Below are 13,325 nucleotides of genomic sequence, written 5' to 3'. Positions count from 1 at the left end.
CTTTTCCAAGGAGATGAGGAGCTTAAACTGACACTGCTATGGTGAAAATGACGCTATGCATGTGCTTCTTACAGATGCGCCTGTTTGAGCACTGTGGTCTGGTGCCTTTCAATCACCCAGCTTGAAGGACCTGTGATGACTTTGAAATTTGGATCATCTTGGATTATCTGAAGCACTCCATGTATGAGATGTCTGCACCCTCTTGAGCTTCCCTCTCTCCCATCCTGGCACCTTGCACCTCTGGTTAAACCTGTTCTTCAGGTACTGTTAAAAGATGTTCAGGTGTTGCAAGATGAAAACCCCTAATCTGTGAAAGGCAGGAGCAGTTGGTATGGAAGCTGAGTGCCTTTTGGAACAAAATCTGTTTAAATTCTCTTAAATCTGTAGGTCTCTAGGCAGAACAGACACATACATCTCACAAAGTCCTGAGTCTCCAGTACTTGGCATTCATGTCACTGTCCCCTTCATGGCTGATGGCAAAAGAATGGTCTCCCCATAGAGAGAAACATGTCATTTGGGAACATGATTTCACCCCACATTACAGTCTGGTAGACTTCTAGTGGACTAGGAGAGAGTGGATTTTCCAAGTTGCAGAGTTATCTCCCCACAGACTCTAACTCTCAGCTTGTAGCACAAGAAGATGGAAAGATATCTTTATAAGCAGTGACCCCAAAGTTGTTCACAGTGAGGACAGCTCTGCCCGCATGGGTTAGCCTGGCTTGGCCTTTTCATCATGTCTTAATTACTATTTTGGTTAAAAAGGGATAATATTATATATAAAGTTGACAGAGATACTGTCAGGTTAGGATTAAATAACTGCAGGGAAGGCAGTAGTAATGTTGTTACTACAAATGCAGCTTTAAAAAAATCTGGAAAAAAGAAAATCTGTAATGTATTTTTTTTACTGCACAAACCAGATCCTTAGAAAATGAATTTTGGCCCTGAAAACACAACAGAAATTGAAACATACAGCTGGAGATTAAAAAAGTGCTGGGAGTTAAAGATCAAAATCTGTAGGAAAGAGAATGTTGATAACTTAGGGTGTCCTCTCCCTAAACTGTGTTGAAAGCTGTGTTTTTCCTGTCATATATGATGATGCAAAATATTATTTATATAGGACTGCATGTATTTATATTAACTGTAAAGGGGATGTGCAGAGTTGGCAGCTCATGTTAAAACCTCTGTGTTCTCTGTCAGTGATGACTGAAATCCAGTGTTGTCTCAGTTCCACCCACTTCATTCACGGGGTTCTGCAAGACTGGGTGTTCCAAACCAAGAGTCTTTCTCTTTTTTTGTAAATGTTAACATTTTTATCTTCATCTTTTTACAAATTTGATACCGTTACCTCTGTGATTTAACTGAAACACACTTTCTTCTGTCACTGATTTGTAACTTATCTTGAGGGCTGCGCAAACTACATGTGCTTTTACTGCAGGTGTGCATGGTGAACACAACTGTCGGTTTATGAGCTGTGACCTGCATGGTTTGGGCTTTACCAAGGGATAAAAATGGAATTTAATGCAATTTTCCATGGGCTTGTGGGTCACTGAAAGTAAAGAATGTGAATGAAAAGGTGAAAATATTGGGGGGGAGCAGAAATAAATATTCTGTATTTTCTAGATCTCAGCTTCCATAGCTCTGCTTACAGACAGCTAGGAAATGTTCTTGTGCCTTTACAGAATACAGATATATGGCTACATGTTTATTTACATATATTCATGCAGTATGAAATGTTATAAGTAATGTTGCAACTTTTGGTATTTAAAAGTATTTAGAGCCTTTTACATTTTATTCAGTAGCTACTGTAGTCTAGGGCTGAGTAGGATCAAACTTCAATATTTAAAGGATGTCTCTCCCCATCTTCTATGAAATGCCTGTGTGAATCTGGACAAATCACTTGCAAAACCAGCCCATTCCTCAGGTTTTGTGTAACTAATGTAACATTAAGCAGTCTAAGTATTTTCCAGTTACTCTGTGCTGTGCCTTGATGATGATTCTGTGTTCTTTGCCTTTGAATTAACTTTATTTTTAGAAGGTGGAATGTGTTTGAGGTTATTCTCTTAAAATTAGACACTTGAAAGCAGAGATTTAAGTAACTAAATGAAGAACTTCTGTCCTTGTTCTAGAAGAAGTTCCTGAAGTTAATACAATTCCAATGCCTTCTCATTTCCCACTCCAGACCTTACTTTATGCTAACAATTCCAGAATGAGTGGAGCAGGAACATGTGATCTTTTGCTTATGTGCATATTACTTATGACTATTGTGCAGAGTTTGCTAATGGCATTTTTGTGGTTTAAAAGGAATGGGTTGCTTACTTGAAACAATATTCTCCTGACCTGACTGTATTTTTTCCTTTAAAATGTTTATGTGTTTTCTTTTTTTCCTCCCTCTCAGTTTTGCCTTAGAAAGCAAGTTTCTTCGGAAGAGGAAGAAGGGATTTCACTTCCAGAGAGTGTACATTGATTCCATGTCACAGCAAGAGCTGCTCTGTTGTCCTCAAGTTCTCTATCAGAACATCGAATCACAAACCTGCCTGCTCCTTGTGACGACTGCCATGAGCTGCAAAAGGAGATGTGACTAGTTCCTGCCCGGCTTGGAGACCTCTGTGTGTGCTTCCATTTGCCACTTGAATTCTGTTCCTTTGCAAGTGCACTAAGAAACAAATGCAAGCTTGAGGTGGCCTTTCATTGAAGCCAATGATTTATGCCAACCATGTCACTAGCTGAATGGGTCTCACAACCCTCTGACTCTGTGGGCCTTTGTTAGGAGTCACACTGGGATCTGTTGACCTCCAACATTAATGTTGAGTGTGCTGTGCTTTAAGGTCTTGAGGAAAATGCAGAGACGGCATAGCAGCAACACTGACAATGTTCCTCCTGAAAGGTAATCTTTTTCCTTCTTTTTCCCTCCATTTTCCTCTCCAGAAGGGAATGTTCTGATTTAAGTGCGTGCTGTGGTTTAGAAGAGGAAAACTCAAAATTAAGGGAAGTGTATACGTCCTGTGCATGTAGTGTGGCCAGGCTTTCTGCCTGACTTTAGAGAGTTTAGAGACAGATTTACTTTTCTCTTACATTCCAGTTATTGACTGCTACCACCTGCAGTGTTTCAGGTTTCATGATCCAGTATGGCACACATGGAGGCAGTTGGCTTAGCATAGGCAGGACGTTTGGAAGCTCTAGAACAGTGATTCATGGCACAGTCCTGTGGGGATCCTGAGCACTATCAATCTGAAAAGATCCATCTGTATGAACAGAGGCTGTTTATGCTGTTATTAAGGTATTTTAAAAGTCTGCTCTTCTGAAACTCCCAACTACCATGACTTAGTATTTTATAAAGAACTTGGATGATCCTTTACATCATTCCAGAATCTGTATCTAGCTTCATGTATGTGAATATTTAGAAGTAGAATACAAAAAGCTGTAATTCATTTCTGTAATTATAATATCAGCAAGGGAGGCTTGCCACTGTTATTGTTCTGGTACTAAATATTCCCTTGTGCTTTCCCAGGGTTAGAGCTTGACTTTTGGTTTTGTTTTGGTTTTTTTCCTTAACTAATCTAATTATTCTAAGACACAGATGGAACTGATGAATTTCATTGCTCTGGCTGAGCTTAGATTTTAAGTGAAAGATGGGTATGTCATACTGGCTTTGCAAGTAGAGGTGAAGCTTGATGTCATGACCACTTCTAGCATGGTACCATTCTAAATTTCAGGGGAAAAGAAAGCCATCTTCAACTTTTTCTGCATGATGCTGCCCAAGCCTCAGTGCAGGCTGTGGGGTTTATGTCAGCAGGCAAGGCTGGGGCTTGAGAGGCACATAAGGTGTTGTATGGGCCCTCTCATCTGTAACAGAGCTTTCTGAGTCTGTGCAAACTTGTAAGGCACTTCAGGATTGTTTGAATGGTTAAAATATATTCAGGATAGGTGTCTATTGTTGAGTGCAAAAGATAAGCAGAGTAATGTCAGTTGGTTTTTATAAATGCTCCTGTTTCTTAACAGGGTGTGTAAATATTGTCAGTAACATAGGCTGAGGGTTTCCTAACCATAGAGTGAAATGCTGTTGCTACTGGTCTTCACTTCTGTTAACTTCAGCAAATTCACAATTTCATCCTTGTTTATTTGTTTTTAAATATGTCCCTGATGAATTCTTTCCTGTTGAAAGCAGAGTCATGTATCCTGGAAGTATTGTTCCAAACAGCAATTGTGTCTTTATCTGTGACGTGGGGTCCCATCCAACTTGTTATGTTCCCAGACATAAGTCTTGTCACATTATGTCCCTGTCTTGTGTATACATCCCTGAATTGTAATGTCAGGTGTAAAATCCAAGATCTGGTTGATGAATATTTTGAACCAAAAAGAGGTGAGTGATGTCTTGTTGACTTGATTCCTTGCTGGAGCCTGTGGAGAGGCATTGGGAATGGGGTGTCACTATAAAAAGCCTTATTAGGAGTTTACTTAGTGGAAGGTATGCCCAGAGGGATTTGAAGTTATCTCCAGAGTGAGGTGAAAGGCAGTGCTCTGTGCCCTGTAAGATGCTTGGGGAGGTTTTGGAACCCATGGGAGAGAGAGGGTTAAGGGCCCCACATGTGCTGTCTCAGCTTGGGACCACTATTTCTAAAGTTAGAGATCTCCTAGGATTGAAATCAAGAGAGACTGAAGCTCTGCAACATGCCTTATTTGTGGGCTTTGCCTCTTGCTGAGTTTTATTTATCCTTTACTCTCCTTTTGCAAGTTGGAGAGGTGTTTGCTGTCTGCGTAATGATTGTTCTATGGTTACCTGTATTGTTCCCTGTGATTTAAACTTCACATATATTCACTTCAGCAGCACTGAGTTCAGGTGAAGAAAGCCTTTTTTTCTTTTGGCATTACGATGAAGATATTTAAGCCTTTCTTTTGGGAATCTGGCTGTAATCCAACAAGCTCAGGAAAGAATCGGTGCCAGATCTAATTCTGTCCAGTGCCCAGTAATTTGGGTACATCCATGTCCAATTTGCCAAGAATATAAAAATAAAACAAGTTCTCTTGACCCATGAGCACATCCTTCACTTAAAATACTTGTTGGGTCAGGGACACACAAGCAGTTCTCAACCTTCCTCTTCCGCAGTTGACTCTGTGTCTTGATGGTGTTACTCATCAGTGGGCAAGTAGTGATCATTCCTCAATAAAATCAGAAGATATGGGGGGGTAGGCCATTTCTTTGAATTAGCTTGATTCATGTGACCTGTCTTGGTTGTGCTGTGTCAATTTACATGGGGGTTTGTATGTTTTTCCTGAAATATTAAAATCATTATAGACTATGTTGAATTTGGTATTTGATGTGTTGTTTCTTTGGTTCCTCCAAAAGTAAAGGGAGTGTCTGGGAACTCTGTTCCTTAGATGAACTTAGGGGAAGTTCAGGTTAGATATAAGGAAGAAGTTCTCTACTGTGAGGGTGGTGAGGCCCCCGCACAGGGTGCCCAGAGAACTGGTAAATGCTCCATCCCTGGCGGTGTTCAAGGCCAGGTTGGACACAGCCTTGGGTGACATGGTCTAGAGGGAGGTGTCCCTTCCCTTGGCAGGGAGTTGGAACTGAATGATCTTAAGGTCCTGTCCAACCCAAACCAGTCTATGATTCTATGAAGGAACTGTGGCATTGTGATCAGTTCTTTCAAAATACCCTGATCTTTTAATCTGGTTACTGGCCTCTACTTCTGCAACTTTCCAACAGCGGTTAGAGGGAAAAACATCTGTCATCTGGAGACCTTCATGTTCTGATAGTGTGTGAGGAACTCATAACAGACTACAGTCAGGACTGGGCTAAAAGACTGAGATGTTCTGTGGCACTCATTTTGGTTTAATCACTTTCATCTCTGTCCACTGCAGAAACCGGAGCCAGACAGTCAGTTCTGAGACCAGCGTGGATGAAAGTGGAGTTTTTGAAAGCCTGAAGGCTGAAGCTTCCTCACCACAGCAGCTGTTCTCAGGCCTGGCAGGCATCCCCTCAGGCACCATCACAGCCACCCCGTTCCAGTCAGGTCAGCAGGAGGAGGAGAAGTATTCATTCAGATGCCAGCCCCAAGGGAGGAAGGGAGCAGTCGTACAGAGGCAGCCCCGTTCCACCACCGGCAGTCGTCCCATCATTTCCACCATGGCCATCACCGGGGTTCATCCCTGCTGCACATGGCAGGAGGGGACCGCCACGGACACGCGGAGGAAGGTGGTGATGAACAAGCTGGAACTCCAGCCCCAGCTCTTTCAGAGTTAAAAGCTGTGATTGGTTGGCTGCAGAAGGGACTTCCCTTCATCTTGATCCTCCTGGCTAAAGTCTGTTTCCAGCACAAGCTTGGTAAGCATCTATCCTTTCTGGATTGTAAGTGTATTAGAGAATGGTTAAGGAGCTTTAGCATGCTGTGGAGTCTAGACATCTGCATAACAGTGTCTAGAGGTAGTGTAGCTTGAAAGGGACATATTTAAATGCATGGCGTAATGCAGTTGATAAATTCACCCTACTTTCAGTCTCATCTGTTTCTTGTCCTGACCTGTGGGAGACCAGTTCTGTTCCTTTTCCTAATCTCTCCTTGACATTCCTGTAGCGGCTGAGGATGTTACCAAGGCTTCTCCCTCAGACCTCTCTCTAGGAGAGGTGGGAAAAGCTTACGTTAGTGACTAGCAAAGGCTTCTATGTAGCACAGAAGGGTTCAGAGGGATGAGACACTTTTCTAGCTGGAAGGATGGTAGTTGTGAAATCAAGCCAAATGGCATCAGCAGTTGTGTCTTACAGTTGGGACCTTCAGAGTTCCCAAAAGAATGTGTCTATATAGGTTTCTTTAATAGTTGCTGAGTATTTCAGCCCTTCAGTGCTCTTGTCAAATCCGTTCTTCTAATCCTCCTCTTACATGAAATTGTATGTGTGGCCTCTCTGAAGATCCTTACTCATTATGGGAGTAATATGCTGAGATTATCATCACAGGGAAGCCAATAATGTTTGAGTTTAGTCCAACTTGCAGTTCTGCCAGTATTCCCCAAACCAGGTATTGATTCATGTCTGAAACATCTTGCTCATTGAACTTGATATCCTATATGGTTGTGACAGTGAGCCTTGTCTTCCACAAGCTGCTGACCCGATACTGTCATCTAGCCGTGTTCTGTTTGTACAACACAGCCACAACTTGTAGCACTTCTCCTTCAGCACAGAACCTGACATTAGGATGGAGTGTCTGTATTGGACTGGGTGGCAAATGCTCACTGCAGTAGCTTCATTTTCATTTGGATTGAATTTTAACTTTACATAGAGTCTACACAGCCCTGGTTTAATCACTGTTTTATTCAGTGCAACCAGAATATCACCCAGTCATTTTTTTTCCTAAGCTTGAGGTGCTGACATCAAATGGCTTAGGACTGAAGATCCTCCTGCTCAGCCTTGTGTTCTCTGACAGTGTCTTTCCATACAGGGATTGCTGTGTGCATTGGTATGGCCAGCACATTCGCATATGCCAACTCAACACTCCGGGAACAGGTGGCTCTGAAGGTGAGTACAGCCTCTTACTCTCCTATGGTCCCAGGCAACATCACTGTACACAAAACAATGCCTATGCTGAACCTTCTTTTGCAATGTAGGGCTCAGTGCTGTTTTGTGCATACAGATCTGTCAGATTAAGAGTACTGTGCTGTAGTCCTTACTTCCTCTTCCTACTTCTCCCTGTTGATGCTTTCCCACAGTTTATATCCTGCTCTTTTTGTTTTATTATGGTACACTTTCACAAGAGAGGAAAGGTCAGGGATATTGTAATCTGCTCCTGGCTCTGCCACTACTGTCAGTGCATCTTCAAGCACTCCTGTGCACCTCAGTTTCCCGTTATGTACCACAGAGCTGCTGAAACCTATCTTACTTATTAATGATGAGATTTAATTTCTTAGCATTTGGAGACTGTTTTGAGGTGTTCAGCAGAAGGATTTTGTAGCTGTATTGCTTGTTAGTGTCTTGATAATGGTGATAGCATGCTTAAAATACAAAGAAACCAGCAGATCTTTTCAGGTCTTATCATCTTCAGTGCCAGCAGAATACTTCAGCAGCACTGAAAGCACAAGACTAGAATTGCTTTCTTTGGTAAAAATTACATGAGTGGCACAAATGTATGTTTATATCTACCAGCAGCAGTGGAATAAATGTGTTACAGTGCTGAAAGAACAGATAAATTGCACAGTCATGTAATAGATTGCTGTTGCCTTGCCCTTTGCACCTTTGTCTTTGCAGCAGCATGCCCCTTAATCCACCTGCTTTAAATCTCACCTTAACATCCCTGGCTGTTGAATAGCTACAAAGAGCTATTAATAAATCAGCTCGCAAGAAAAATGCTGAATTTTTCCTCCCAGGAGTAAAATTTACTCTCTGATATTACACCAGACAAGATCTTCTGCTGTCCACTTCCATCTGTAATGTTCCATGTCTTTTGAAAAGCAAAATTTGCACTTCTTTTGACCTTTAATTATTTCTTCAATCAAAAATGCATGTTCTAGAACCTCCAGGCATCCCGATCACATTCACAGGTGCTGCGTGCAGTGATGGGTTATGTTATATTAGATTTAGCTAAACCTTCTGTGTGACTTTGGATCTATTTGTAAAACACCCCTTTGACAAAGTGTCCTTCCAAACAGGTGACAGCTCAGAATTATAGGACAACACATGGACTTTTTTCTTCCTTTTTGTTTTAACCTGCTTGTCAAACTGCATTTTGAATATCAGGAGAATTTAGATGTCCCAAGAAAGATCCCAACTTTGCAAACTAAATTCTGCAAGTAAGGCTGTCATTGTCACTAATGTATTTGCTTAATTTCTCTCAACTTATTTTATGTTAAAAGGTTGGCTGAGTGAGAGCCATTTCTCCTTGTGTTTCTGTATGTCTTAACCTACAGCCTATTTCTGAGCCCTAGTCCTTTGTAAATAAACTATTGAACACTTAGTGGCATATTTGTGTCCCCTGGGTTGGTCTTGCACTTTTCAGCAAAGGCTCAGCACAGTCATTGAGACTTTGATTTTATCCTCTCTGCTTCTGTTTTCTTGCTCAGGAGAAGAGATCAGTGTTGGTTGTCCTGTGGATCCTGGCCTTTCTCACTGGAAACACCTTGTACTTGCTTTACGCATTCAGCTCTCAGCAGCTCTACAACAGGTGGGCAACATTTCCATTGTTAATGATGGAAGTAAATGATAATTGCCAGGGAGGAAAAGAGGAAAACCCACTTTTCCCCACACTTTGGGAGGAAATGTGCATACTGAAAGTATTTGCTTTGTTACATCTTTGTAATAACTTTCAATGGAGGAAAAGAGCGTGTGTGATGCTTCTACTAGAGAACTATGTTCCTACCAATGACTGACATAAGCAGTGTCTGAATGGGCCAGGGTGTGATGACACACTGCAGTGTTGCTGCTTGCAACATGTACACTTGCAATTGTCTTGTGTATCAAACCAGTGTGGTATCAAAGCACATTTTTGTAGTGGGGCTTCTGAATTTGCATTCTGACCTCTGTGACTGAACATAAAGAGCAGTTGTTGGAAGCAGATAAGAGATTGTCCCACTGATTTTCCACTTCCTATAATGTTTTCCTTTCAGTCCATCAAGCTTTGAGTCTATTACAGGAGATGAAATCATAGTGTTTTACTCCAGTGTCCTCAGGGCCTGGAGGCATTTGGATCTGAGGTAACTAATATAGCCTCCACTTTCAGACTGCGACTGAAGCAGTTCTCAAACACAGACAAGTTAGTACCCAGAGATATGGTTCAGCACTATCCCTGCCTATTATAAAGCAAGGATTAAATGACATATGGAAAGCAAAGAACTTAAGCAAGGAAGTGCTAGTAGAATAAATAGGAAGGAATGGAGCAATGTCAAACCTAGTTATGTGAGAAAAAGATTTTTATATTCATAACTAAGAAGATAGAAATTATCTTCCCAATGAAAAATGTATTTGTCCCACTGGAGACCACTTAGAACTTCAGACTGAAAATACAACGTGTGCCACATGCATCAGTTGAATTGTGGCTACATGACTCTTGGCTATGTTTTTTTCTGTCATTTATTTCGTTGCTTCCCTGCTTCTTCCCACTGATACTGTCTAGTCAGTGGAAGAGACAAGGTCTGCCCACAACCCTGGTATCCTTTGGAATTGCCCCTAAAGTATTTGGGAAGCTGTGTATGTAAATGTTTCTAGAAAGGGGGAGAGGTGAGAAGGTTTGTATGTGTGGGTCCAAATGTGAGATGGCAAACTGTGGGCTACTCTGTATAGGGCTTGCAGGAGGGAATGGAAGAGAAGAAACAGGTGTGGCAGAAAGGTGTGAGAGCATTAAGAGAAATTTGTCTGCACCACAGGAAAACTGTGTCTCTAAGAAGGTGGTTAAGGTGAAAAGCATGAATGGGACTAGTTTGAAATAAAGGACAGATCATCTAAAATAAAAGGCTTTCAGCAAATTGGGGCCATCCAACACACTGGTTAGGGCACGGGATACTAACAGGGACCAGACTGGGTAACAGCTTCACTGGCAAGCCTTGATCCTCCCAGCATTGTGGTGGTGCCTGCTTGGGCTGGTGTATCTATTGCTTGGTGTGTGGGGACCTGTGACTATTCACAAGGCAGGCTTGGGAAATCAGAAATAGCTGTTTTGGTTTTGTTTCTTTCTGGCTTACTTTTAATTTCCTAATTTATTTACTTTTTGCTTTTTTTTTTTCCCCTAGTGCATGAATAGTAGTAAAGTCTCTGATTCTGTTTCTGTTTTTAGGGTGTAATTTTGCCTGTTGTGCTGTGCCAGTGTTGTGAGTATTTTAAATTCACGTTCAGGCTTTTCATTCTGGGTTGATTATTTTACTTTTGGTTTTGTTTTAAGTTTTTGGCTTTCTACCATGAGGCTTTAGCAGGTAAATTCCTGAAGAGGAATCCTGGTATTTCAGTCTGAGTAGGGTTCAGTCCTCATTGCTGCTTAGGTCAGTAGCTTCCACCCATTGCTATATGAAGTTCTGCTGTCCTGGACTCCCCCTCTTTAAAGGGCAAATGTTCAGCCCAGTCAATAACATTATGTAAAGGGAACTACCTTTCTGGATCTTTGTTTCAGGTAAGAGTTGCTACTTAACACAGCCCAGCTTTTCTTCTGCTTCAAACAGTGGCAAGCACCATCAGAGCATGACACACCTCAAGTCCTGACCTTTCTACCATGTCTAACATAATGCTTCCTTTGTCACCAGCATGTTTCACATGCACAAGTAGCTTTAGAGGCTGCTGCCCCTGCAGTAGTTCTACCTGTGACAAGCTAGCCTCAGAGGACATAGTGGTCTTGACTTCCCCAGGGAATCGTAACTACAACTGACTTCAAAGGATAAGCTCTTACAATCAGATGTGGTAGAGCAAGCCTGTGGACTAAAGGCATTGCCATTAGACCATAAGCTCATTTACAGTGTAGATTGTAGGTTATGGAGATTGCAGGCTTCCAAAACAGGTTTTGTACATGTTTGGGTCCTGTTTTGTGGTAGTGGGCAAACTTGCTGACCTCAGTAGGAATGGGCAAGACCAAAGTCAGGATGCCCAGAGGAACCCTGGGACTAATCTGCATGTCTTACTCCTATTGCCCTTGAGAACTGAAGGTCAGTGGAGTTCCTAGGCTTTCCCTAGCCTTCAGTGGATAGAGCTGCTATCAAGAAACTTAAGTGAGGTTTCTCCTTGCTGGAATCTGAGCCTTGGTGTCATGCCTTTCAGCCTTATATTTCTGAAACCCAACCTCGAGAGACTGGACTTCTTCGACCTCATGTGGATTGTGGGCATTGCAGACTTTGTACTCAAGTACCTTACCATTGCACTGAAATGCCTAGTTGTTGCCTTGCCAAAGATCATTCTTGCTGTCAAGTCAAAGGTAGGAGTCTCTTTTCTTCTTGCTATATGAATGTTTGTCTTTGATAATCTGATACCTTTTGCAGCATGAAATATGGGTGGAAGAATAAAAATAATAAAATCTGATAAAACTTGGGCAGAAGGTCACCTGGATAGTCCAGCTTTGGCTTTTGAGCCATCAGAAACCTGAGCAAGGGTTTGGAAATCCCAGCAAGTAATTCAAGTCCAGAGAGGCAAGCATTGCTTGAGAAGAAATAGTTACTAACAATGAGATAAAGGCTTTTCTGGTTGATGTTGTTCTAAGTCTTATTTTCTGAGTAATCTCTGTAAAGAAATATTTCTAAAGCACCAATCTCTTCGTATAATGGAAGGAAATTGCAAGTACTTGTCTCTTTGGCTTTCCACTTGGGTCAGAGAAGTTACAGTATTAAATTGAAGCTTCTGATGCCACAGAAGTCAGCACCAGTTGTAACCATGGCCAGAGAAATACTTGGACTAAATAGCTAACAAATGTTTATGAACCCATATATGGATTAGGCCTAACTTTTGAAACTTTCTCACCACATTCTCTCTTGAAATCCCTTTTCATATTGTTTTTTGACATGCACATGAAGTGCCTCTTCCTCCACTTAGTGGTAACTACATTTCAGTGGCAAATGTAGCAATGTGTAGTGTTTGCATTTGATAAAGAAACTTCCTGGCAGCTGTTGGGATGAAAGGCAGGATGGAGATGCCAGATCCCATCATTCATTGCTGAAAGTCTCAGGCAGGGCACTTAAGGGGATATCTAAACTGGGAATAGTTTTGCTTAGAAATGACATGGGTGGCAGGGGAGTTGAGCAGTTTGCTCCTGCACAGCAGGGCTACGAGATGCTTATTAATTTATTTTTGGCAATTGTCCAGCTCTTTTTCCTTCTATTATTATTATTATATTTTGGGAGATTAATGTGCTAGGTCAGAGCATAATCCAGCCTGGGGAGGGAGGGAAAAGCGATGTGAATAGTCTTCCCAAGATAAATTGCAGTGTTGGAAAAGGTTCACAGCCTTTGCTTGCTTGTCTGAGAGCTATCCCAAGTACTCATTAATCCTTGTCGGGAGAGAAGAAAGAGAAGGGGGCTTTATTTGCAGCTACAGTGGGAGGCTGGTAAGATCACATCTGTCATAGGCCTATAATGACTCTGAGCACAGATGCTTCATTTTTAATACCTTTTTCTGGATAGCCATATTTCTCACTTTTTTTTAAGTCTCTTTTTGTCTTAGGATGTTGTTGATGGTCTCCCTGTCCTTTGACATCCGAGATTGCTGTTACCTACCACTATCGATCTGGACTGATTTTTATCCCTCTCTCTACAAGGCATCCTTTAAGCCAACCAGGGATGAGATCTGGTGTTACAAATTAAGCAAGATCAAACTGGGATGGGAGAGCTCCAAGAGAACCACAGGATGCCATAGAAATTGTAATTGGTAACCACAT

At 41.8% G+C, this 13,325-nt stretch overlaps 1 protein-coding gene across 1 annotated transcript; it reads left to right on the top strand.

The window, feature by feature from the left end:
• The first annotated feature begins 2,801 nt into the window (after nucleotides 1-2,801).
• LOC104406804 (RING finger and transmembrane domain-containing protein 2-like) lies at nucleotides 2,802-11,961 on the top strand. Its single transcript, XM_010015903.1, is given in 7 exon segments — nucleotides 2,802-2,884; nucleotides 5,863-6,014; nucleotides 6,017-6,325; nucleotides 7,431-7,507; nucleotides 9,046-9,146; nucleotides 11,720-11,879; nucleotides 11,881-11,961. Coding segments are annotated over 7 exon segments (963 nt in total).
• Nucleotides 11,962-13,325: the final 1,364 nt, after the last annotated feature.

The sequence above is a fragment of the Nestor notabilis genome, unplaced genomic scaffold, assembly GCF_000696875.1.
Source record: "Nestor notabilis isolate BGI_N333 unplaced genomic scaffold, ASM69687v1 scaffold13960, whole genome shotgun sequence".
NCBI lineage: Eukaryota > Metazoa > Chordata > Aves > Psittaciformes > Psittacidae > Nestor > Nestor notabilis.
Note: the sequence above shows the minus strand (reverse complement) of the source record. Positions and strands in the feature narration are given on the sequence as shown.